This window comes from Bos taurus, chromosome 15, assembly GCF_002263795.3.
Source record: "Bos taurus isolate L1 Dominette 01449 registration number 42190680 breed Hereford chromosome 15, ARS-UCD2.0, whole genome shotgun sequence".
NCBI lineage: Eukaryota > Metazoa > Chordata > Mammalia > Artiodactyla > Bovidae > Bos > Bos taurus.
This window is the reverse complement of record NC_037342.1, coordinates 39656311-39683293: the sequence shown is the minus strand read 5'-3', so window position 1 is coordinate 39683293 and position 26983 is coordinate 39656311. Positions and strand designations below refer to the sequence as shown.

The 26983-nt window shown below is 43.4% G+C and overlaps 1 protein-coding gene across 1 annotated transcript; it reads left to right on the top strand.

The window, feature by feature from the left end:
* The first annotated feature begins 435 nt into the window (after positions 1-435).
* On the top strand, positions 436-4034 carry RASSF10 (Ras association domain family member 10). Its single transcript, XM_003586950.5, has one exon. The coding sequence runs from the start codon at positions 1592-1594 to the stop codon at positions 3125-3127; it is 1536 nt and encodes a 511-aa protein (XP_003586998.1). The 5' UTR covers positions 436-1591; the 3' UTR covers positions 3128-4034.
* Positions 4035-26983: the final 22949 nt, after the last annotated feature.

Here is a 26983-nt window from a genome sequence, read left to right as displayed (position 1 = left end):
GCAGAGAGATGAAATACTTTTTCTAAGGTCGAAGAGGTAGTAAGTGACAGGCTGAGATTTTTCCACAGGCAGTCTGACCTCAGAATCCACACTCCATGACTTCTCATTGCCCTTAGGATCAGTCCAAATACCGACACATGGAATTGTCCCATCTATTTATTTTTCCTTTGGCTGATTCAAATGGTGCGTTCAGTCTTGCCAAGATGATACTTCCTCAGAAATCCTTCCTCAACTCTTGCAGATTGAGTAGGATACTATTCTAGTATTCCTCTGGCACCTCATGCTCCCTGTTATCAGAGCACAGAAGGTCCTGTGTTGGACACGTTTAGCACCTGTGTTGAATACTGGAGCACAGTGGGTACTCAAATATTTATCAAGTGCATGAATGAATGAATAAATAAAATATTTTATTCAAGAGGCAGTGAGGAGCCATTCAAGGTCTTGAAGCAAAGAAGTGATCTTATCAAGCCTGTGCTCCAAGGACAAGCTGGGAGCAACACTTGCACACAATGAACCATCCTCATCAGCATTTGAGGATGAAAAAAAAGCTTATTTGCATTTTGGTCTTGGATTTCTTGAGCTGTGCAAGTTGGCTCTTATCTCCACTTGACCACATCTGGGTACCGGGTAATGCCACAAACTGTCGCGGTAACGACCAGGTTTCTCTTTATGAAGGTGGGATCTGGGAAAAGAGCTGTGATTTGCAAAAGAGCTTGGGCCTGGAACTCCCTCTAGAATCAGGGGTCTCCCTACCAAGAAGGCTATGCGACGCCGAGGCTACGTGAGGAGTCAAAGACACGACGATGCCAGGAAGTACCCCGCAAGTCGAGACTTTACTAATCTAATCTACACTTGCTCCTGGAGCACACTGCCTCCAGACTAAGAAGACTGAAGGCCTTCCGCGTTGTAGGCTGCAGTTACAGATCCCAGCTAGAGGGCAGGTTAATCTTCGTTAGAGATGCCCAGCGTCTCGGTTTCTCTGCGCCGGGGCACTTGTCAGATGGCGCTGCTCTGAAAGTCCAGGAAACGCCCCTGGGGCGCCGAGAAAAATGCGAAAGTCAGTCCAAGCTAGCTCTAGACTCAAGGAGAGGAGCCAGTGGGCCCAGAGAGACGCAGAACTAATCCGCGCCTAGGCACAGGCTCCAGGCCCTGCGGAGGAGGGGTCCCGGAGCCCCCTTCTCACAGCGACGCGCTGCAGAGTCCCCACGCCCGCAGCGCCAGAGAGGGGCGGGCCTGGGCTCGGCGCCTCCCGAGTTCGGGCAGCAGCTCCCGGCTCTGGGAGCGGGAGGGGGAGGAGCCACGTGGGGAGGAGCAAAACCCGGAGGCCCGGGGAACCTTGGGCAGAGCCGAGCCGAGCCGCGGGAGCCCGAGCCCGGGCGCGCGGCTCTTGGAGCGCACCGTCCCGGCGGAGCACCGCCTCAGCTTGCCTTCCGTGCGCAGCGGGGAGAAGGGCCGGTGCTGAAGAGAGCGAGGGTCCCGAGCGCCAATCCTTCTTCCAGAGCTGCTGGGCTGCCTGCTGCCCCTGCCACCCTAGTGGGACTCGCCCCCCCCCCCACCCCCCACCCCGCACTACCTGCGTCCAGGTTGCGCCATGGATCCTTCGGAGAAGAAGATATCAGTGTGGATCTGCCAGGAGGAGAAACTGGTGTCCGGCCTTTCCCGCCGCACCACTTGTTCGGACGTAGTGCGGGTACTCTTGGAGGATGGCTGCCGGAGGCGACGGCGGCAGCGGCGGAGCCGGCGGCGGGGGGCGGCCGGCGACCCGCCAGGCCCAGGAGAGCTGCCGGAACCCCTGGACGAGGACGACGAGGACGACGACGATGAGGCGCTGCCCCAGGGCATGCTGTGCGGGCCCCCGCAGTGCTATTGCATTGTGGAGAAGTGGCGGGGCTTTGAGCGCATCTTGCCCAACAAGACGCGCATCTTGCGCCTCTGGGCCGCCTGGGGCGAAGAACAAGAGAACGTACGCTTCGTGCTGGTGCGCAGCGAGGCGTCGCTGCCCAACGCGGGTCCCCGCAGTGCCGAGGCGCGCGTCGTGCTCAGTCGCGAGCGCCCCTGCTCCGCGCGGGGGGTCCCAGCGCGGCCCAGCCTAGCCATGACCCAGGAGAAGCAGCGACGGGTGGTGCGCAAGGCCTTCCGCAAGCTGGCCAAGCTCAACCGGCGGCGCCAGCAGCAGCCGTCGTCGCCCTGTTCGTCCACTTCGTCGTCCGCAGCCTCATCCTGTTCGTCGTCGTCGCCGCGGGCCACCGAGAGCGCCTCGGTGGAGCGTATGGAGACGCTGGTGCACTTGGTGCTCTCCCAGGACCACACCATCCGTCAGCAGGTGCAGCGGCTTCGGGAGCTGGACCGAGAGATCGACCGCTACGAAGCCAAGGTGCATCTGGACCGCATGCGGCGGCACGGAGTGAACTACGTGCAGGACACCTACTTGGTGGGTGCCGGGATCGAACTCGACGGTACCGGCCCAGGAGAGGAGCCGGAGCCGGAGCCGGATCCCGAGCCGGCGGCAGCGACGACAACGACGCCGCCCCTGGACGGCGAGGCGAAGGCGGTTGCGCTGGAGGAGCTGGCCCGGCGCTGCGACGACCTACTGCAGTTGCAGGAGCAGCGGGCCCAGCAGGAGGAGTTGCTCGAGCGCCTCTCGGCCGAAATCCAGGAGGAGCTGAACCAGAGGTGGATGAGGAGGCGCCAGGAGGAGCTCGCAACCCGGGAGGAGCCCCCGGACGCCGAGGGCGGCCTCGACGGTGAGCTGCTGCTGGAGCGCGAGCGGGTCCGGACGCAGCTCAGCACCAGCCTCTACATCGGGCTCCGGCTCAACACGGACCTGGAGGCCGTCAAGTCGGACTTGGATTACAGCCAGCAGCAGTGGGACAGCAAGGAGCGCGAGCTCCAGGGCCTTCTCCAGACTTTGCACACTTTGGAGCTGACGGTAGCGCCCGATGGGACTCCGGTGTCCAGTGGGCCCTCGCGGGACCCCGGGCCGCAGGCCTGCGCCGAGGTGTGGGTGGACCAGGCCCGCGGACTGGCCAAGAGCTGTCCTGGTAACGACGAGGACTCGGACACCGGGCTGAGCTCCATGCACAGCCAGGACTCGGACTCGGTGCCCGTGTGCGAATCCCTTGTGTAGGAGGAGCAGGGTGGGAGGGGGAGACCGCCGGCTCTCCCTTCCTTGAAGAACTCCGGCGTGGCCGGCTCAGGGACTTGAAACTCGGAGGGGAGTGGGCCCCGAGCTTTTGCCGGCCAGCAGCCCTCTGACTGGGCAGGGGGAGGGTGGGGGACGCCGGGCCTGCAGCGGCGCTGCTCAGGCCGCGGAGTGAAAGTGGAGGTGTTGCTGGACAAGGAAGCTGGGTCTGCATTACAAGCTCTCTCAGGGGAAGGAAGGAGGGAGGAGGCGAAAACCCCCTTATATTGGATAACAAACGCCCCAGGAAATTGACGTGGTCCGAGCCCATTTTCAAAAAAAGAAAAAAAAAAGTATTATGGCGATTCCATCAATTTTTTGTATGGGAAGGACTGATGGCAGCTAGAACTTTAGTTTGTGGTATAAAATACTTTTTAAAGAAACACTTGGGTGAAAAGGAAATTCCTTGAATGTTAATTGTGACTGTGAACGTGTTAAAACTAGCCAAAGAGGACGCACTGGTGTTGGCCTCAGCCTTACATCTTTGATAAAAACCCATAGGCACCCAAATCCTGGCTGTTTACATTTCTGCATATTTGGGAATTACCCATCTGCTAAACTCCTTGCCTTTTATTTTCTTTCAAAGACTAACTCTGTCTCCTCCTAGCAGATACAGTATATGTTAAAATAGGGTCCTTTTTTTTCAAACTCACCTTTTATTATTCTCAAAGCCAAACCTAACCCTTTGAGATATAGAATCAGGGTGGACATAACCTCTGGTTAAAATTTAATCTAGGCCTTTTACGATTTGCTCCTGCAAAGGTGATGTGTGTTGTCCTTTTATTCTTATTGCCACTTAATCCTTCAGACACTGTTATTCCAGAAAAAATAAAAGGGAAGTTGCAGAATTCAAGTACAACTACATTTGCTGTTTAATGAGCACTCTGATTGAAAGGTAAGCCTTGAAAGCAAAGATCTTTGTTAGCGTTCAACTTTTTAACTAAGCTACATGATTAAAACCAGCCATGACCTCAACAGATTTTACCAAACAAACCCAAGTCTATCTTTGGTCAGAGATTAATTAGTTACTTGTCCAAACCTAAATTGAGATAGTGTAAATATCAAGTTTACTAGATAAGACCTGAAAAGAAAACATAACGTAAAACAATCTAATAGTACATCTTAGGTGAAAAATTTGGTGCACAACGGCACGTAGCCATAGATAAAAGCATATAAAATGGAGCTAAAGACTTGAATTGCTCTTGTCTGGCTCACACCTTTGCAGACACCACAGCAAGCAAGCGCAGTGCTTCTCTCTTAATAGCTAGTGACGGAGCCCTGTGGGGACTCAGTGTAATTGTTCCAGTTATTTCAATGAAAACTTATCAGTTGTAGCTAGTTGTTGCCGGGGTGGAAGGAGCCTGCTGGTGGTGTTCCCTCCGGAGCTCAGAGCTTCTGAGGAATGCGGGATCTAATCTCTGCTGAGGAGGTATTAACAATGGGGTGTGTGTGCGGTGCCAGCCTGGCATCAGCCTCACTGTGTAGGGGCTGGCTCCAGTTTCAGTACTACATGGGAAGATAACTTAAGAGGCCTGACTTTGTAGAGAACTTGCTTTCCTTGGAGAGATTCTCTACTTGTTGCCAAGAGCGATCTGCTCACCTGACCTCCTCAAACCATTTGAGCTGTCTGCTTTTTAAGAGACAGGCTTCCCTGCACCCTCCACCACCACCATGCTATTACAACATGTGTAGATATTTTCAGATTTTCAAGCAAAATGGGAATTAAAAGGCCGTTTTCTTAATTGATGTTTTCCAAAGACATTAGCTGGCATAATTATGGTTTTTTCATTTCATCTGATGCAGAAAACACCTATGGCTTTGGTCTTGAGTGTGATTAAAATGAGGAAGGGACCAAAAGAAACCCACTGTCCCCAGACAATCATCTGATCCCATAAACACAAAGCCTAATAATAGCTTTCTTTTGGAGGCAGAGGTAAAATCCTCATTAGAGTGTGACAAACGCTACTTGTTTGAATGGTTTATGCTGGCAATAGCCTGACCTGGTGGTTTTAAAATTATTGTAATTTTTTCCCCGCCCCTAGGGTGGCAGGGGAGGTGGTTCTTGAACTTTTATTAACTCAAAAGAGAACACAGAAGTTGGCAGAGCAGGACTGCCTGGCAGAAAGGGGCTGTTTTCCTTTTCACTATTATTATTTTAAACTTTGACGGGCTGCTGATGTCAGCAAATATGCCTGAAGCCCATAAAGCAAATAAGCCACATCACAGGGAGGAGGCCTGCAGGGCTTTCTGGTGCCCTCTTTCTAGAACCTTCCCATGCTGGCCACCCGAAGATGCTTCTCCAGTTATCTCTTCAGGCAGTGAAGGAAGTTTTGTTCATAACAAACGGTGACCCAGTCTGCCCATTTTTTCTTTCATCCAAATCAATTATTATATCCCCCAAAGGCACTTTCTGTGTGGGTAGGAGAAAGGAGAACAGGGTGAAAAAAGAACAATGGTTCCTTTTACTAAGAACTCTTGCAAGTCTGAGGAAGGTGAAATATGGGGATAAAAAGTACCAAAACAGTGCCTGTGTTTAGAAAGTGCCTAGCAAATGCTAGATAGTCTTAACATTTCATTCACTTTTAAAACAATCAGCATGCCACTAAGAAATGAGAATGAATGCCTGACAGTGAATGCACCAGCACCAGGATTTAAGTGTGCTGGGAAAACCACCTCCTCTCCTGTGCTCCAAGTCTAGCAGAATTCCTGGGGAGGAATCAGCAAGCTTATGGAGGAGAGGATGAAATGGAGCCGACTCCTTACCAACCAACTCCATCTTTTTTTGGAATTGATAGGATTTATTGTATCTTTGATCTTAGTGATCCCATTCTCAGCCATCTCCCAAACCAAAAAGATTTTATCTGGCATCTCTATCTGTTTACTTTCTCATAAAACACGATAATGGTGATGATGATTTGCTAATTAGAAAATTTATATTCTATAGTCTTTATGGTGGTCCTAAAAATAACAAATAAGAAGGAAGTCACTCAAAACCACATCACCTGAAGTTATCATTATCAACATTTGGTATATTTCCTTCCAGACCTTTTGAATTGTGAAGATTTCATATTTTGCTTCTTTTTTTTTAAATATAATTTTAATGAGATTGTCTGAACGCTTTCAGGCTCAGATTTCGACGGACTCCTTGTACACGGCTCCACCCCTGCACTTGATGCAGCCCATTGCGTGTAATTGTTCTCATGTTATTAGGTTGTTCCCAATATCTTTTCTATTATAAAACAACACTGTGATAGCTTCTTTGTGTACATATCTGTTTTCCTAATTAGATACTACTCTCCACCAATAAAATAGGTTCCCAAAAAGAGAATTCTCAGGTCAAAGAGTACAAACACTTAAAGGCTTGATACTTAGTTGCCAAATTGCCTTTCAAAAGATTTGGTCTAATTACAATCTGCCTTGCATAACAGTACATATTTCACCACACCTTGACTGTCACTAGGTATTATATTTTGTTAAGAAAGTATTTTAACCAAAATTAATTAGTTAATTCATTGTGGCCTCTGGAATCCAGGACTGGCAACCACTGACTTAAAATATCCATACAGCCTGAAGGGCAGGTCATCCGACCAGAAGTGTTAAGAGGACAAGGTGCTTTCTATTCTTCCTTCTTCCTTAATTTCCCTGAACTCTTGCTTATTAGTAGCAATCTTGTCTAGGGGACCCATCTGAGCAGGAGGGCCAAAAACTCTATAAGAGCAACTTAAGGGGATTAATGAATAGAATCAGATTTATAGAAAGAAAATATTCACTGTCTTTTTTCCATCTTGAGTCTAGTAGAAAAGATTATCCTCATAGGTGATATCATAGAACATACTTGATTTCATGCTTCTCCCTATCCATCCTATCAAAAATTAAACCAAAATAAATACATAAGCCCACTTATTTACTAACAGCCTCTATTAACAGTTTAGATTTTTCTAGGCATTTCTTTCTATATTTGATACTATACTTGAATTCACCCTTAAATTCTTGAAAAGGGAAAATTTGATCATGACAATTTGTGAGACTTTCAGTGTGAAAGTGTTTGTGAAATGCGTTCTCCTAAAAAGAAATGAAGGGGAATGAGGAGGGACTGTCTATTCTTGAGTGCTTTCCAAATGCCAGGTCCTCATGCTGAACTCCCAGGCATTTTTTCCTGCATTCGTCGTTTGTGATAGACCTTTTTAACCTCCAGTTTTTATAGATAAAGAAGCTAAGGCCACCCATGTGGTGAGTACTAGATGCAAGAATCTAACCTAAGCTTGACTAAAATCTATGCCCATTTTGCTGCATCACTCCAGGTACATTTACCCAAGAGAAGCTCTGCACACTCAGAAAAAAGATTGCTCACGGCCCACAGAGTGTTGGCACTGGAGAAAGTGGTACTCAGAGACTATCAAGTTTTGTCCAGGTGTTTCCACCAGGGAGATGGAATGATTTTTTTCAAAACCATAGGGCCAGTAAGTGTGATATTTAGGACAAGATGAAGGAGGAGAAATTCCTATGTAAATTTCTGGGCATCTCTCTGAGAGTTGAAGACTTCACCAGTATTCTCACATAAAATCTGCACCCTCTGTGTCACCACGGAGGCTTTGACTGAGTGTCCCAAGGACAAGGTGCATAGTCAGCAACCTGGAATCCTTGGCCATCAGCGCAGACAGCTGTGCCCTGTTCACAGTCACATCTGGAAGGCGGTACCAACCATGACTGCGCTGGAGCTGTCCCCAGCTTTTACCCAGGCCTTGTTCCTGAGTGAGCCCCTGGTACATGAGGATCGGAGAAGGGTGAAGGGAAGCAGAGTCAGGTCTTCCAAAGATCCCTGTGCCTGTGGTGTTGGGCAAGCACACCTGATTTAGGGCATTTCTGTGTCCATGCTGACTCCACTGCACATGTGGACACCTAGAGTGGATTGCTGTGAAGGACTACTGCCCCAGTCTCTGCCCCTTTCATCCAGTCCCATGCAAAATTTTCCTGTTTCAAACATCTCCAGGATTCCCTCTTGCTTTCAGGATAAAACCCACATTTCTTAGCACAATTTATAAGGTTGTTGGTTAGCCAACATAAGACCTGTCTTCAGAGTCATCCTTTCCCACCTTAAGACCACAGAGTTGAGTAGATTGTATTTCTTCATTTAAGTCACACTGCCATCCTCAGTTTGTACAAGGTCCCTCTTGTAATTTTTACTTCATGTTTCCTCCCCCAATCCTACTTCCATTTCCTTTCTCCTCACCATAGACACCTATTTTAGCGTATTTAGTCTATAATCTTCCAAAGCCGTTTTAACACATTCAGGGCTGTCATGTTGCACACCTCCAGGGGGCAGCATTCCTGCTGTATTCTGGAATTGTGCAGCAGAGGGCACCATTCACATAAGAAACTGTGTGACTAGTAACCCTGAAGTTGAGCAATGTACTGGCACAATCTGTTTGCTTATGTGCGTTTATGTATCCTTGGAAAGTAGAAAGAAACAGTCTGTGGGCTTATGTTTAATATACCTGACCTTTGTTGAGCTACAAAGCTCATTACATTTCTCTCTTTTTTACTTGATATTGTGTTTGTGTGAGCACTCCACACTGCAGTTTGTAAATCTGGTTCATTATTTCTGACCTGTATAGTATACTGTTACTTTTAATTTATACATTTCCTTAGTGGGCTTCCCTGGTGTCTCAGAAGGTAAAGAATCTGCCTGCAATGCAGGAGACCTGGGTTCGATCTGTGGGTGGGGAAGATCCCCTGGAGAAGGAAATGGCAACCCACACCAGTATTCTGGCCTGGAGAATTCCATGGACAGAGGAGCCTGATGAGCTATAGTCCATGGGGTCACCAAAAGTTGGACAGAACTGAGCAACTACCATTAGTGAGAGACATCTACATTGTAACCAAGTCCTCAAACAATGTTGCAGTAATGTCTGCAATGTTGCAGACAGAGATCAATGGCCATATGTGGGAATTGGAGGTTTAAAACCTGGCTGTTTTAGTGCTAAATGGCTTGATTGCTCTTCCAAAAGGCTCCACCAGGTCAGGCTTTCATCAGCAGTGAAGATTCCCATTTCCCACATAGCCTTACCAGCACTTAATATTATCCAACTTTCTACTGTTTACAAGTTTGCTTTACTTGACATTTCTATTTGAATTCTAGGTGAAATTGGCCTTCGTATGCTCATTATCCTTTGGGTTCTTCTGTTCATTGCCTGTTGTTATCAACCATTTTTCCTTTAGGTCCTCTTTCTGGCAGATTTGCAAGAGTTCCTTACTTCTTCTGAATGTTACTTTCTTATTAATCTTAGAACAAGTGTAAATATCTTACTCTAATTTGTCCTTCATCTTTAGCTGTATCTCTGGTATTTGTTGTTGAAAAAATGATTTGATTTTAATATAGTCAAATCTAGCACCCCCATCTTTCCCTTATGGTTTGTGGTTTAGAGTTCTTGGTTAAGAAATTGCGTAAAAGTATGACACTATATTTTCTTCTATTAATATTAGCCTCACATTCTCCACCCACCCTCCTTCATTCTCTCTGTCTTTTCCTTTACCTCACTTTTTTTATCCTCTCCCTCCCTGGTTCCTGTCTCACTCATTAACTGGAATACTTCTAAAGAAAGATTCTCCCTTTGTCAAATGTCACCCTGAAGAACAGTTTAAATGTTGATTATCCTGAAATATAGGATAAAAGCAACATTTCTACATTTTATTTTTATTTATGGTATTCAAAATAATGTGATTTTCCCCTAGCATTCTCCAAAGGTGGCTAATGAGATTTTTATTCTTTGTTCGTCCTTTTGGGAATCATTATTAAATTTTGAACTTAAAATACTTAATGTGTTTCAGTCTACTATGTTTTTGGTACTATTATTGGCTGAGTGGGAGCTTCTTTGGTTAGTTCTGAATCCTTTTCACACATTTTTCATAATCTTTGATAGCTTCCTTTGCTCTTCGTTGTGTCAAGATGTTCCAAGCTCAGACTATATGTTTTCTGACTCAGACCTGAAATCAACCATCACCATAAGAAGCTCTGATTCCTTTTAATGGGAAATGCTATATCTTTTTAATTAAAAAAATTTAAACTTTATATTGAAGTATAGTTGATCAACAATGTGTTAACAATGTGTTAATTTCAAAGTGATTCAGTTATTGTTGTTGTTTAGTCACTAAGTTGTGTCCGACTTGGTGAGCCCATTGACTGCAGCATGCCAGGCTTCCTTGTCCTTCACTGTCTCTCACAGTTTGCTCACACTCATGTCCATTGAGTCAGTGATGCCATCCAACCACCTCATCCTCTGTCATCCCCTTCTCCTCCTGCTCTCAGTCTTTCCCAATATCAGGGTCTTTTCCAATAGACTCTTCCCAATCAGATGGCCAAAGTATTGGAACTTCAGCTTCAGCATCAGTCCTTCCAATGAATATTCAGAGTTGATTTCTTTTAGGATTGATTGACTTCCTTGCCATCCAGTTGTTTAGTTTTGCTCAGTCATGTCCGACTCTTTGCAACCCCATGGACTACAGCACACCAGGCTTCCAACTACACCATCACCAACTACCAGAGTCTACCCAAACTCATGTACAGTGAGTCAGTGAGGCTATCCAACCATCTCATCTTCTGTCATCCCCTTCTCTTCCTGTCTTCAATCTTTCCTAGCATCAGGGTTTTTCAAATGAGTCTGCTCTTCACATCAGGTGGCCAAAGTATTGGAGTTTCAGCTTCAACATCAGTCCTTCCAGTGAACACCCAGGACTGATCTCCTTTAGAATGGACTGGTTGGATCTCCTTGCAGTCCAAGGGACTCTCAAGAGTCTTCTCCAACACCACAGTTCAAAAGCATCAATTCTTTGGCACTCAGCTTTCTTTACAGTCCAACTCTCACATCTACACATGACTACTGGAAAAACCATAGCCTTGACTAGACGGACCTTTGCTGGCAAAGTTATGTCTCTGCTTTTTAATATGTTGTCCAAGGGACTCTCAAGAGTCCTCTCCTGCACCACAGTTTGAAAGCATCAATTCTTTGGTGCTCAGCCTTCTTTATGGTCTAACTCTCATATCCATATATGACTACTGGAAAAACTGTAACTTCGACTATACAGATCGTTGTCGGCAAAGTGATGTCTGCTTTTTAATATGCTGTTGTCATAGCTTTCCTTCCAAGGAGCAAGCATCTTTTAATTTTATGGCTGTAGTCACAGTTCACAGTGATTTTGGAGCCCAAGAAAATAAAATTTGTCACTGTTTCCATTGTTTCCCCATCTATTTGCCATGAAGTGATGGGACCAGATGCCATGATCTTAGTCTTTTGAATGTAATTTTAAGCCAACTTTTAAACTCTCTTCTTTCACCCTCATCAAAAGGCTCTTTAGTTCCTCTTTGCTTTCTGCCATTAGGGTGGTGTCATCTGCATATCTGAGCTTGTTGATATTTCTCCTGACAATCTTGATTTCAGCTTGTGATTCATCCAGCCAGCATTTCTCATGATGTACTCTGCATATAAGTTAAATAAGCAGGGTAACAATATACAGCCTTGAATGTATCCCTTTCACAATTTTGAACCAGTCCATTGTTCCATGTCCATTTCTAACTGTTGCTTGTTGACCTGCATGCAGGTTTCTCAGGAGGCAGGTAAGGTGGTCTGGTGTTCCCATCTCTTTAAGAATTTTCCACAGTTTGTTGTGATCCACACAGTCGAAGGCTTTAGTGTAGTCAATGAAGCAGAAGTAGATGCTTCCCTGGAATTTCTTTGCTTTTTCTATGATCCAATGAATGTTGGCAATTCAATCTCTGGTTCCCTTGCCCTGTACATTTGGAAGTTTTCAGTTATGCACATACATATATCTATTATTTTTCAAATTCTTTTTATCATTTAGGTTATTAAGCAGAATTCTGTGTTCTATACAGTAGGTCCTTGTTGGTTATCTATTTAAATATAGCAGTGTGTACACGTCAATCTCAAACCCCCAGTCTATTCCTCCTCTTTCCCCCTGATAATGATAAGTTTGCTTTCTAAGTCTGTGAGTCTATTTCTGCTTTGTAAATAAATTCATTTGTAACATTTCTAAAGAGCCCACATATTAGCAATATCTTGTGATATTTGTCTTTGGCTTCTTAGTATGATAATCTCTAGGTCTATCCATGTTGCTGCAAATGGCATTATTTCATCATTTTTAATGGCTGAGTGATATTCCATTGTATATGTGTGCCACATCCTCTTTCCTCTCCTCAGCCCTTGATAACCTCTGTTATCTTCTTTGGAGAAATATCTTTTCAAGTCATTTGTCCACTTTGAATTAGATTGTTTTTGTTGTTGTCACTCTTATTGTTGAGTTGTAGGAGTTCTTCATATATTCTGAATAGCAGTCCCTTCCCAGATCTATGATTTATAAATATTTTCTCCCATTCCATTTATTGCCTTTGTTGATGTGTCTGATGCATAAGTTTAAAAAAAAGTTGTTTTTTTTTATGGACTCCAACTTACTTATTTTTTCCTTTGTTATGTTCTTTTGGTGTTCTATCCAAGAAATCCTTACAAATCCTATGTCCAGAAGCTTTCCCTCCATTTTCTTCTAAGAGTTTTATAGTTTTAGCTCTTACAATTAGGTTTTTGATGATTTTTTTTTGACAGTATTCTTATTGCTTTTATTGACAAGTAGCTTTTTGGAGGTTCTTTCTGTGTCATTCCCACTTAAGTCACTTACAAGATTTTTTTTTTCTCTGTTTTTGTTTTTTTTTTTCTTTCATTGGATGGATAGATTTTTCTTTGACTGATTTCAAAGTTATACATTTAATTTTGCTCTTCTATTTTCCAAGCATACTTCTGCTTATTTTTTCTGACCTCTATATAAATTTGTAAGTGCTGTGTTTGCCCCCAAGCAAGATAAGAATCTTAACATACTAGTCTCACTTCTCTGGTCTCTCACCCTCTTCATTTTGATATCATCTATAATTTCAGTTATAGAAAATCTTATGTAGCTAATAAACTTTCTCAGTATATTTTATTGGGATCACAGTAAATATATATATATATTCTTGAGCAGAATTGATCTTTATTAAGTCATTCTGTCCAAGAATATGATAATAATAAAGTATAACAAGTTACTCCCAAATTCACTGTGGCTTAAAATAATATTCATTTGTTCCCACTTATGCACCTGTGAGTCATTTGAGGGTTGGTTGATCCTGGCAAGGCTCCACTGAACTTGGCTTTAATCTGTGGGTTGGGCTTAGGTGTGAGATGGGCTTAATCTGTGAGATGAGTCTGCTGTCCTCTTTGGACCAGAGGCATAGCGCTTTCCCCAAGGTACTCTGGAGTTGTTACAGAGGCCTTAGCCTGGACTTCTTCTTTTTCACACCTTCTTTGAGCCTTGGCTTGCTCAATCCAAGTCAACACGCAAATGTTGAGTTCATGCTGTATACCAGGCCTAGGGGTTAAGCCTGCAACAGCAAAAATCAGTAAAATAGGTAGCATTAAGTAATTTAACATGCCCTTTAAGACACTGGCATTGGGATTTTAAATTTATTAAGCCTTTTGAACTAATATTTTTCCTAAAGAGAAAACTGGTTATGTAAACCATGTTATAGTCATATTATTAAATTGATATTACACAGCTACTAAAATAATTAGATCTGCATTGCTGACATGAAAACAATCATGTATATTATATTGTCAAATAAAAAAGCAAGGAAATGGCAATAGTATAAACTTAGTTCACAACTCTAAAAATTAGACATTTCTTAGCTTTGTCTACAGAAAAGGTCTGGAATCAGTTTCTGCCCAGGAGGATCGCTAGCACCTATATTTGATATCTAAATACCATTTTTTTCTATTAAAAAGACTCCTTGAAGTAATGGTTGATTCCAAATTCATGATGAGAAATAGATAAGATAGGTTTGCTATATCCTGCATTCCAGAAAGCAAGGAAACTGTAGAGAATTTTATGCTATATATAAACTCAGGGGTAACCTGGAGGGGCTTCAAAGTTAAAGACAGGAAAAAACAAATTTCAGTGAGAACAACAGTTATAGTAAATTGAAACATACCATGAATTGAAACAAAAATATGAAAGACTAGGAGTTCACGATGATATTACAAAAAAGTTAACCTATTGATCAACTTTGATTAATATGAGGTGGCTAGGATACCAAGTTGTTACTCTGGAAGTTAGTGATAAAGAGAACATTTTTTTCTGTCTTTCTTGTACATGCTGTGTTTCTAAGTCATCAGTTGATTAGGGAAGGTTTTTCTTTACAAAAGAATTTCATCTAGCAAATCCAGAAGAAATGATAAATTAGAAAATTACCCATATGCAACCCATAACAAATTAATGCATCTAGATAGTGATCATTGATGATATTAAAATGAGCAGGTGTCAAGTTAATGGGAAACTTTATAGTAGATGGATCAGTTGACAACACTGACGTCCGAGGGACGTCCAGTCATGATGTACCTCCTACTATGATAAACTAGAAAGCACTTAGCCCCATGTTTTAAATATTCCACCCCAAATAATTCAGTCTGAATCTAATCAAGAGTCTAGTTCTATTGTGGAGTTTATAGGAAACAGGGAGAAGAGAAGAATATGTGGAATAATATTTTGAGCATGTAATAGTCAAATCTAGACTGGGCAATTCTATAGGGCAAAAATCCATGTATAAATAACCTAAAAGAGGGAATGGAAATAAACCATTGTAACTGAAAGATACTAAGAGATATTCCAACAAGTTATGGACTTTATTTGGGATAGTAACTTGAACAAACCAAGGGTTAAAAAAATTTTAGGGACAATCAGGAAAAATAGAAGCAGACTATTTATTAAAGGTTGATTGCTATTTTTAGATATAATAATGGCAAAATGACTGTTTTTAAAAGGTTTTACCTGTTAGCAAAACAAAATAAAATACTATGGTGAAATAAGATAATGTCTGAGATTTGCGAGAATATTGCATGGAAAAGTTGGATGGTCAGGAGAGATAAATAAAATTGGCAAGTTGATGATTTTTGTTGAAGATAGGTGATAGGTATACAGGGATACATTATACTGTTCTCTGGGTTTATGTATTGGTTTGAGGATTGTAATAGTAGAAAGTGAAAAAAATTGCAGAAGATAAATATAGAAAATACATATGAATTTTTTTTTCTTTTTAATAAAACAGAATAATAAACTTTGTTATGCTATTTTCTCTGGTTATCTTTGGGAAATAGGATCAGGGAGTGACATGAGAAACTGCTATTTTTTATTTTATAAATTTGTGTATCATTTGACTTTTTAAGCAAGTATATATAACTTAAATAACTAAAAAAAAGAATAAAGTCATAATTAAGGTATGAGCAATGTACTGTGGGAGACTGTTTTCTTATATCTTGGGTAAACATAGCTGTTGAAAATAGGATCTAAAACCGTGAGAGTGAAGGTTGCACTGAATCACTGGAGTAGGTTCAGCCTGACCCTGAACCAACCAATCTGTAGACCTTCGGGGATAACAAAGTGACCTCTGTCTCTGGGACAGATGATCTTCTCATCATGCCACTGGCAGCAAAGCAGGCTTTTGAGTAGAGTGAGGCTTTGATCAATTGCTTAAAGGAAAGTATTTAATCTGATCATTCTGTGTTCAAGTTTTGAACTAATCTCTTAATGCCTGAATTAATTACTTAGTTATGAAGGTATTAACCAGTTACTCATTTTCCAGCCATGACTGTCTTCTACGTGAGTGCATTTTCTGAGTCAGTCCAGATCCAGGAGGAAAGGGTAGCTGAGAAGCATGAAGGGCTACTGTAGCATAAGTGAGTCTAAACCCCTGTTTGCTTGGGGCCCTGTGGAGTTTTTACAGGGGATCCACACAACCCATACCTACAGCAGGCAGTCAGAGGGCATAATAAACCATCTTTCACATTCATGTACTGCTAATTTGTGAATCTTTGTAGATGGCATTATGATGAATACATAAAATCCTTCCTGAAGTTAGAGGAATCTTAAGATTTTCTGTGTCAACTACTATTACTCAGATATATCTAAACTTTTTGATATTAGAACACGTCCTCATATGGAACCACTGGCCTAGAGTTATTAATTTTATTAATTATTCTTAAGTTGCTCTTCAGGATTGTAAGTTGGGGTGCTCTTTCCATTTGCTGTTTTTCCAAAAGTTAAATCCCAGGCGTATTTCTGCCATACTGTTCATTGAGACATCTGAAGCTGCCATGGCTCCCTTCTCCTTGCTCCCGGGGTGCCTTACACACAGCTCCATTTACACTGGCTGTTCTACCGGTGTCTCCCCCACTATAGTGGCAAGGAAGGGGAGGTGAGGATAAGGATTCATTGACTTAAACTCATGAGCACCCACGGGCTCAGAAACTAGAGACAAAGAGGTAAACAGGATACACTCCTGACTCTCACAGATCTCACTAAGTAAGAGGTGTGGGGATAAAGGACAGACAAACAAGTAGACAATCACAATATGCTATACAGCTCCCGTGGGAAAATTAAGGAGGCATCTAACCCAGATTGTGGAAGTCAGAGACACTGGGAGCAGATGACGCCCAGACTGAGATTTGAAGGACTGGTTGGAGTTGACCAAGTTGGAGGGGGACAGGGAGGGACCAGTTAATGCAAAGTGCAGAAGAAGACAGCACAAAGCCAGAGTTGAGAGGTGGAAAGTGGGGAGAGAGGAGGCTGGTGAGCTGGGTAGGGGCTTGACTGTGATAGGTCCTGTGTGCCATGATGAAGACTGTAGACTTAATCTTGAGACAGAAGGGAAGACATTAGAGGTTCAAAGGCAGAAATCTGCCATGAGCAGATGTGTCTGCTTGAGTCATAACCTTTGCTACAATGTGGATGACAGTTCGTGTGTGCAAAACCAGAAAATGGAGAGATGTGACAGGAGACTGATTCCTAACGCAACAGAGATTCAGGTGGAGGCCTGAAAGAAGGCAGTAGTCATGGAATGAAGAGAGAGCAGACCCCGGGGACACTGAGGAGGTGGAACAGATTGGCTAGGTGCTGGATTGGATGTGCAAAAGGAAGACTCAGGGATGATAACCAGGTTTCTGGTCTGGGAAACGGGTGGCTAGTCACAGAGGTAGGGAATATGGGAGGAGGAGGTGGTTTGAGAGAAGACGGTGCAGGAAATCAAACTCTGTTTGGGTGAGGTTCTTTCTCTGTCAGCTTTTCTAGGAGATGATTGGCTGACAAAATCACCAAGGAAGTGAAAGTTTCAAGCCACAGAGTAGCATACAATTCTTCCTATTTTTGGTATCCAGGGCCATTTGTTGAACATACACATCAGGACTGAAAGGTCGACCTGCAGTTGCACATGATCACACATTGTTTGGAGCAACAATGAAGACAAACCTCTGTGCTTTAAGGAAATGGATACATTTCCTCTTCTGAGGGCAAAACTGTATTGTTTAGAAACAATGCTGCAAAGTAAAATAATCTGGTTAATCCCAGATGGTTGGTGGGACCTAAAAATAATGCAACTGCTAGGAATTCCCTGGTGGTCCAGTGGTTGGGACTCTGTGCTCTCACAGCCAAGGCCCCAGGTTCAATCCCTGGTCGGGGAACTAAATCCCACAAGCCACACAGTATGGCCATAAATAAATAAATAATGCTGCAACTGCTGAGAAAAACTCTAAGACATGGTGAAGAGTTTAAGATTTGGAGCCATAGGTTAAAATCCAGGCTCTTCCACTTGCTGATTCTCTGACTTACTAATTCTATGGTTTAGGTTAAATTATTAACCTAGAAAAGTTAAGAAGAAGAGTAAGTACCTCACAAAGTCATTGTGCAAGTGACATGAATTTTAATTTTGTAGACTTATTGTTTTGGACTAGGCAATGCCAAGTGCCTTGGCCCATTTATTCCTTCTTTTAGTTGTGTATTCACATGTTCATTTGTATAGTCACTGACACCCACTGTAAGTACACACCACATGCCAGCCACTGTGGCAGCCCCAGAGGATGCAAAATTGTGTAAGACATGATCCAATGAGGACAATGGGCTTCTCTGATAGCTCAGCTGGTAAAGAATCCGCCTGCAACTCAGGAGACCCTGGTTTGATCCCTGGGTTGGGAAGATCCCCTGGAGAAGGGAAAGGCAACCCACTCCAGTATTCTGGCCTGGAGAATTCCATAGACTATAGTCCATGGAGTCACAAAGAGTCAGACATAACTGAGCGACTTTCACTTCACTTCACTTCACAATGAGGACAAGAGATAAAAAAACAAAGACAGGGAACACAGTAATCAGGTGGTCCAAAAGTTTGGAAGAGAGATGAGGAGGGCCTGAACTAGAGGATGGGCTTAAGCAGGGATGGAGACCTTTAGAAACTTGCCTCACTCACTGTGCTGTGCTTAGTCGCTCAGTCATGTCTGACTCTGTGACCCCATGGACTGCAGCCCACCAGGCTCCTCTGTTCATGGGATTCTTCAGACAAGAATACTGGAGTGGGTTGTCATGCCCTCCTCCAGGTGATCTTCCCGACCCAGGGATCGAACCCAGGCCTCTCTTACTGCAGGCAGATTCTTTACCGTCTGAGCCATCAGGGAAGCCCTGCCTCACTCACATGTGGAGGTTAATCACTGGTGGAGGATGAGGGAGAATGAGCAACCTGGAATGATTCCCAGATTTTCAGGTTGGGCAAATGGGAAGATATGGGTGAGTGCTTTTCTTGAATGGTGTGGACTGGCTCTTGGCATGAAGTGGGAGTGGGAGATGGTGAGCTCAGCTTGGAATCTGTTGTGTTGAGGTGCCTGTGGGTGCATCTGATAGGGGGAGGGAAGCCATGCACAGGGAATCAGATGCTCAAAGAATGTAGAGTGGGAATATGAGATACTGAAGTTAGAGCTCTAGATAACATGGAGGTTTAAGTAGTAAAAAGAAAAAAAAAAGAAGAAGAATTCACAAAGACTAAGAAAAAAACAGAAGCAGGCAAAAGAAAAAGCAACATTGTGGAAATCTAGTTTAGGGAAAGTGAGTTTCAAAACAAGGGTGGCTACCAGTACTCATTCTATTTGGCCATTTGTAACCGTAGCCTTGGAGAAGGGAATGTCAGAAGACCAGGGGTGCTGAAACCACATTTAGTGGCTTGAGAAGTGAGTGGGAAGTGGAAAGATGGGGAGAGCAAGTAATGAGAATTCATTTGAGAAGTCTGGTGTGAGGAGAGTGGGGATGTGACTGTAGCGGTTAAAGGATGAAGAGCAAAGGTAGAATGGAAGGTGAGGGGGAGAGTGACCCACGATGAGACTGGAGAAGCTGGCAAGGGCCAGAACATATAGGGTCCAGAAGGCCACAGGCAGGAGTTTGGAGTTTTATTTGTAATGCCCTGAGAATCACTGCAAAGCTTCAAGCAGGGGAATGACATGATTGATTCTTCTGCCTGCTCAATGGATGACAGAGGGAGAGAGCAACTGGGCTTTGAGATCCTCAAGGGGGAGAAGGTCTGTGATGAGACTCTGGGCGTGGATGGCTAAAGACAATGGCTGACATTGAAGGTCATCAGAGCTGAGAGGCCACGGGTGTTGGGAGACACATCCACGTGGATGTTGAAGGTTTCTGTGATGATATCAAGAATGGGGATGGAGAGAGGGAGGGTGACGAGAGAAGGAACCTCAGGTTCCTTCTGAGGGTGAAGGAACAGAGAGGTATATCAGTGGAAGCCACACTGACTGTGGGGGAAGCTTATGTTGGAATGGTGACTAGGAAAGAGAGGGGTGAATGAGCCCATGACTTTGATTATGTCGCTCATGTGCTCTGCATTCATCAGAAGCTTCCTGTTATCCACTGAAGAAAGTCTAAACATCTTAATAGCCTCATCTCCCACTTCCCCCCTCCCCTAGCCTCACTGAACAACTTGAGGTTACCTGTTCATACCTCTCTCCTTTTGCACACCACTATCCTTCCTATATCAAATGTCTGTCCTTCCTCCCACTCTTGCAAGCACCCTTATAACTTAATTCAAATGTCATACTTCTGTAAATTCTTTCTTGAATGCCTCGGCTATTTGGGGAGCCAATATATATTGAACATCTACTGTGTAGGAGGCTCTAAGCAAGTCACACTGTCTTTTGGTCCCTCCTCTGAGCCACCCCATCCAAGCTTTCCAGGTCTGCCAGCAAAGTAGAGCCTGGCTCAGTGTCAGATCTCCCAGACTTGGCTCAATAATCACCAAACCTGAGAACCAGACTCCACTGGAATTTCATCAACAGGAAAGGCTGGGCAGGTTTCTTCCCCTTACTCCCAACCTCAGCAGCTTCTATAGCTATAAACAACAAAGGATACTTAATATGTGAGATGCATTGGCCTGCCTGTGAAGCCGTGCTCCTGATTCATTTGGAAGTTGTGGTCAGATTTTATTGCAATACATGTTTTATATCTTGATTTCTTGGCATCCGTGAGCACAGCCCTGTCTGCATCTAGAAACAACACGGTTTTTCACCAAGACTCATTTGCAGTAAGCAGAATGGAAATAACCGAGAGTTTCTTTGAGGGGTGATATTCTCTCAATAGTGACCACAGGATTGAGAAAGGTGACTTCTCATTGCAATCTCAAAGAAGGGCAATGCCAAAGAATGTTTAAACTACCCTACAATTGCCCTCATTTCACATGCTGGCAAAGTAATGTTCAATATACTTCAAGCTAGGCTTCAGCAGTATGTGAACCTAGAACTTCCAGATGTATAGCTGGATTTAGAAAAGGCAGAGGAACCAGAGATCAAATTGCCAACATCCACTGGATCATAGCAAAGGCAAGGGAATTCCAAAAAATCATCTACTTCTGCTTCATTGACTATGCTAAAGCCTTTGACTGTGTGGATCACAGTCACTGTGGAAACTGTGGAAAATTCTTAAAGACATAGGAATATCAGACCACCTTACCTGTCTTCTGAGAAACCTGTATGCAAGTCAAGAAGCAACAGTTAGCACTAGACATGAAACAATGGACTGGTTCAAAATTGGGAAAGGAGTACAACAAGGCTGTATATTGTCACCCTGCCTGTTTAACTTACACACGGAGTATATCATGTGAAATGCCGAGCTGGATGAATCACAGGATGGAATCAAGATTGCTGAGAGAAATATCAACAACCTCAGATATGCAATGATGCCACTCTAATGGCAGAAATTGAAGAGGAACTAATTAGCCTCTTGATGAGGGTGAAAGAGGAGAGAGAAAAGGCTAGTTTAAAACTCAACATTCAAAAAACTGTCATGACATCCAGTCCTATAACTTCATGGCAAATAGATGGGAAAAAAGTGGAAGCAGTGACAAATTTATTTTCTTGGGCTCCAAAATCACTGTGGACTGTGACTATAGCCATGAAATTAAAAGACACTTACTCCTTGGAAGGAAAGCTATGACAGATCTATACAGCATACTAAAAAGCAGAGACATCATTTTGCCAACAAACTCTGTATAGTCAAAACTATGGTTTTTCCAGTAGTCATGTATGCATGTGAGAGTTGGGCTATAAAGAAAGCTGAGTGCCGAAGAACTGATGCTTTTGAACTGTGGTGTTGGAGAAGACTCTTGAGAGTCCTTTGGACAGCAAGGACATCCAACGAGTCCATCCTAAAGGAAATCAGTCCTGAATATTCATTGGAAGGACTGATACTGAAGCTGAAACTCCAATACTTTGGCCACCTGATGCAAAGAACTCACTCATTTGAAAAGACCTTGATACTGGAAAAGATTGAAGGTGGGAGGAGAAGGGGACAACAGAGGATGAGATGGTTGGATGGCATCACTGACTCAATGGAAATGAGTTTGAGTAATCTCCGGGAGTTGGTGATGGACATGGGGGCCTGGTGTGCTGCCGTCCATAGAGTCGCAAAGAGTCAGACACGACTGAGCGACTGAACTGAACTGAATTGATATATGGAACCTGAAAAACAAATTAAAAACAAACATACAAACAAAACAGAAATAGACTTGTAGATCCAGAGAACTAGTGAATCAACAAAGTCAAGAGAAAGTGGGAGGGTGGCATAATAGTTGAAGGTGAAACCAACAGACTTACAGTCTCGACAGATACACAAATCTCACAGTGAGAAACGAAACGGGTAGTGTTCAAGTGCATGGACTGTGTGTAGACTCTCTCCAGCTGAATCGGCAATTCCATTTCCCAGCTGGGTGACCTCAGGCAAGTGACTTAACTTCGGTCTTAGTCTCATGAGAATAAAATGAAGATATGGGGCTTCCCCAGTAGCTCAGCAGTAAAGAATCTACCTGCAAACCAGGAGCTGCAAAATATGTGGGTTCGATCCCTGGGTCAGGAAGATCCCCTGGAGAAGGGCATAGCAACCCACTCCAGTATTCCTTCCTGGAGAATACCAGGGACAGAAGAGCCTGGCGGGCTGTGGTCCATAGGGTTGCAAAGAGCTGGACACAATTGAAGTGACTTAGCACACACGTAAAGATTACAACTACTCTCTGGGTTACTGCAGGTATTAAATGAGTGTCAGAAAAGTCCCCATCACAAAATATGTGTTTAGGGTGCTATTAGTAAAAATTGTTTTTGAGAGATGTAATGTTTAATTTTTTTGTCAACTTGACTGGATCACAGGTGCCCGTATATTTGGCTAAAGATTATTTCTGCATGTGTCTGTGAAAGCGTTTCTGGATGAAATTAACCTTTGAACTGGTGGACTCAGTAAAGCAGTTTTCCCTCCCCAGTGTGCATCATCCAACCTGTTGAAGGCCAGAATAGAACAAAAAGTTGGAGGAAAGAAGAATCCATCTCTTCTTGCTGAGCTGGGACATCAGTCTTGTCCCACCCTCAGTGCTCCTGGCTCTTGGGCTTGTAGATTCAGACTGAATCAACCATTGGCTTTTCTGAGTCTCCAAGGTACAGACAGCAGATTGGGAGACTTCTTAGCATCCATAATTACATGAGCCAATTCCTTATAATAAACCACTTCCTACATATATATCCTACTGGTTCTATTTTTGTGGAGAACCCTGGCTAATAAAAGATGGCATTTATAAATGGCTATAGAACCACAGAGAAGGATGTTATTCCACCTGCGGGGGATTTGCAAAAGCAGAGAAGATGGGATCCAAAAGATGTATGTGAATGTGTTGGGTGACTAAGAAAAGGAAAGGTATTCCAGACAAAGGGAACAGAGTGTGTGAAGGCATGAAGAAATGAAGACCATTGCATGTAGGGGAAGGTGAAGAGTTTAAAGATAGGGTAGAGATGGAAGACGGTGATGAAGACAAGGTATTAGCACATGACAGGGCATGTGATGTTAGCATGATGGACTTGGGCCAGTTCTGAAGACCCTAGAGTTGGAGTATGTAACATCATCAGATTTGTCATGTCAGCAGATATCTGTGGTAGCCACATGTAAAAGGAAGAGACTGTCCAGAAAGACCAGTGAGGAAGTTGCTTGAGGTCAGAACTGGGCAGACACCAAGAGTAGTAAACAAATGTAAGGGATTTCTCATTTGGAACAGAAAAAGCTTAATGCCTGGATGTGGGTGGTGAAGAAATGAGGGTTGAGGAGTGAAAAATGACAGGTACCATTCATTTAGAGAAAAAATTGAGAGGGGTCTTTAAGAGTTGGGGATAAGATGAGAAACTGGGTTTTGCACATGCTGGATATGAGATGCTTTTCACACATCTAGGTGGAGCTACACAGAAGGCAGTTCTGAACAAATGAGTTTGGGGACTTCTCTGGTGGTTCAGTGGTTGAAACTCTGCCTTCCAATGCAGGAGGTGCTGGTCGGATGGATCCCTCCTGGTTGGGGAACTAAGATTCTACCATGTGGTGTGTCCAGAAAAAAGAAAAAAAAAGTTTGGAGTTTGGAAAGCAAAGTGGGAGGGTGATGCTGATTGGGAAATCAATCAGTAAACAGCAGCTGAAGCTATGGAATCAGAAGATCAGTGTTAAAGAATCTGCCTGTAATGCAGGAGACACAGGAGATGCAGGTTTGATCCCTGGGTTGGGAAGATCCTCTGGAAGAGGAAATGGCAACCCACTCCAGTATTCTCGCCTGGAAACTCTGTCTTGCGTGGACAGAGGAGCCTGGTGGGCTACAGGCCATGGGGCCACAGAGTCAGACATGACTGACCATATGTGCACACCAAGGAAGTATATGTGATGAGGAGAGGGTACCAAACCTCTCACAACAGGTCATGATTTCTCAGTTTGACTCACTCACCAAAATCCACATCCAGGATGGGAATATGGAACTCAGCCAACATTTTCACAACTCACAGTATAAAAAGGAAGGGAGCTGGGGATTAAATAGGTTTGAGTTTTGACTAAAGAGGTTCAGGAATCAAGGTGTCCAGTTCCAAATATCAAAAGGTATGAATAGCAGTAAGTGATCTTAATGGTAACACCTGGCATTTAGAGAACACCTTTCTCCAAAGACCTGAAGTCTCTGCCCAACCACCATGAATCTTCACAGAAAGTTAGGGAGATCTTTAAGAGGTGGGGGTGATTATATTAACTTCTGGCATGCAGGAAAAATAGAATTTGAGAAGACCAGAAAGTTCTCTTTGAGTACAGAGCCAGAGGGTGTTATGGTCAGGCGACCTGGCTCTCAGCTACCCACTGGCGGCCAGCAGTCTGACGTGTCTCCTTTTCTAGCCTTGGCAACACAATCATGTGTACCCTGCCATTGCCATCCTCCAGTTTAAATCCCGTCTGAAGTCAGTCCGGGTACAGGGGAAGTATGTGTCCAGAAGAGAACTTGATTGAAACATGGCATTCCCTTGTGGAGAAAGTAGAGAATTTAGAGTCCGATCAGTCTGAGTCCAAGGGCCTCTGCTGCTGCTTACTGGCTCTGTGATGCCAGGCTTTTTATTTTAAATCTCTGGGCCTCAGTTTCCCAACCTTAAAATAATGGTCAGACTAGCTCCCTCAGGGTTCTGTGAAGATGCATTCATTCAACAAATATTTATAGAGTATCTACTATGTGCCAGGCATTGTTCTAATCTTTTGGTATATATCAGGAAACAAAATGAAGATCCCTGACTTTGGGCTCTTACTTTCCTAGAAGTGAAGGGTGGGATGGAAGGAAAAAGATGATTAACAATGAAATAAAGAAGAAGCAAATTATCTGGTATGTTACATGGTGATAAGCTCTGGGAAAAGGAGATATATGATATATCTGACAGCACACTGACTGGCTAGCACATAGTAGGCACTCTGGGGATTCGTGCTACTATGATCATAATTAAGAAAAGATGAAGAGCCTGAGGCAAAATAACAGGCTGCAAAATTTTATGAAAATGTGTCTATCTCTTAAACTTTAATCAGGGGTAAGCAGAAAAATTGCCAGGGAAGGATAAAGGTAGAAGATTACAAAGTGAAAAAAAAAATTGACCTGAAATGCTTTTAAGTGGTGTGTAATCAGTTGCATCTCTGCTAACGACCACTAATTAAGCTGTCTCTTGCAGGCTCCCAGAGAACATCGCTTGCCTGAACAGGCAGATTGAAATGAACATTATAAGACCTTCAGCATTTAAATTGAGTTTGATTTTTACCTAACTCAAGAAGTAGTTTAAAACAATTAGGCTATTTTTTCCTAACAGGTATTCTTAATGAGTGACCTTTTAAAACACCCATATATTTTATGAGAAAAGTAAACACTATATTAATGACATTTCTTCCTATACTTCACTCACAGTATCTTCTTCAGCTGACATGAAGGGGTTATCATCAGAGGTTTAGATCCATGCATTTATTAATTTGACTAACAAACATTTGTGCAGTTCAGTTCAGCTCAGTTCAGTTGCTCAGTCGTGTCCGACTCTTTGCGACCCCATAAATCGCAGCATGCCAGGCCTCCCTGTCCATCACCAACTCCCAGAGTTCACTCAGACTCACGTCCATCGAGTCAGTGATGCCATCCAGCCATCTCATCCTCTGTTGTCCCCTTCTCTTCCTGCCCCCAATCCCTCCCAGCATCAGAGTCTTTTCCAATGAGTCAACTCTTCTCATGAGGTAGCCAAAGTACTGGAGTTTCAGCTTTAGCATCATTCCTTCCAAAGAAATCCCAGGGCTGATCTCCCTCAGAATGGACTGGTTGGATCTTCTTGCAGTCCAAGGGACTCTGAAGAGTCTTCTCCAACACCACAGTTCAAAAGCATCAATTCTTTGGCACTCAGCCTTCTTCACAGTCCAACTCTCACATCCATACATGACCACTGGAAAAACCATAGCCTTGACTAGACGGACCTTCGTTGGCCAAGTAATGTCTCTAGATAGCTTTTCAATATGCTTTATATTATATTTATATTATAAAAGTCATAACTTTTCAATATGCTTTATATTATATTTATATTATAAAAGTCATAACTTTTCTTCCAAGGAGTGTCTTTTAATTTCATGGCTGCAATCACCATCTGCAGTGATTTTAGAGCCCCCAAAAATAAAGTCTGACACTGTTTCCACTGTTTCCCCATCTATTTCCCATGAAGTGATGGGACCAGATGCCATGATCTTCGTTTTCTGAATGTTAAGCTTTAAGCCAACTTTTTCTCTCTCCTCTTTCACTTTCATCAAGAGGCTATTTAGTTCCTCTTCACTTTCTGCCATAAGGGTGGTGTCATCCGCATATCTGAGGTTATTGATATTTCTCCTGGAAATCTTGATTCCAGCTTGTGGTTCCTCCAGTCCAGCGTTTCTCATGATGTAGTCTGCATATAAGTTAAATAAGCAGGGTGACAATATACAGCCTTGACATACTCCTTTCCCTATTTGGAACCAGTCTATTGTTCCATGTCCAGTTCTAACTGTTGCTTCCTGACCTGCATATAGGTTTCTCAAGAGGCAGGTCAGGTGGTCTGGTATTCCCATCTCTTT

Excerpts from the sequence above, each read along its gene's own strand:
- RASSF10 (XM_003586950.5), top strand. The coding sequence starts at position 1,592 with ATGGATCCTTCGGAGAAGAAGATATCAGTGTGGATCTGCCAGGAGGAG.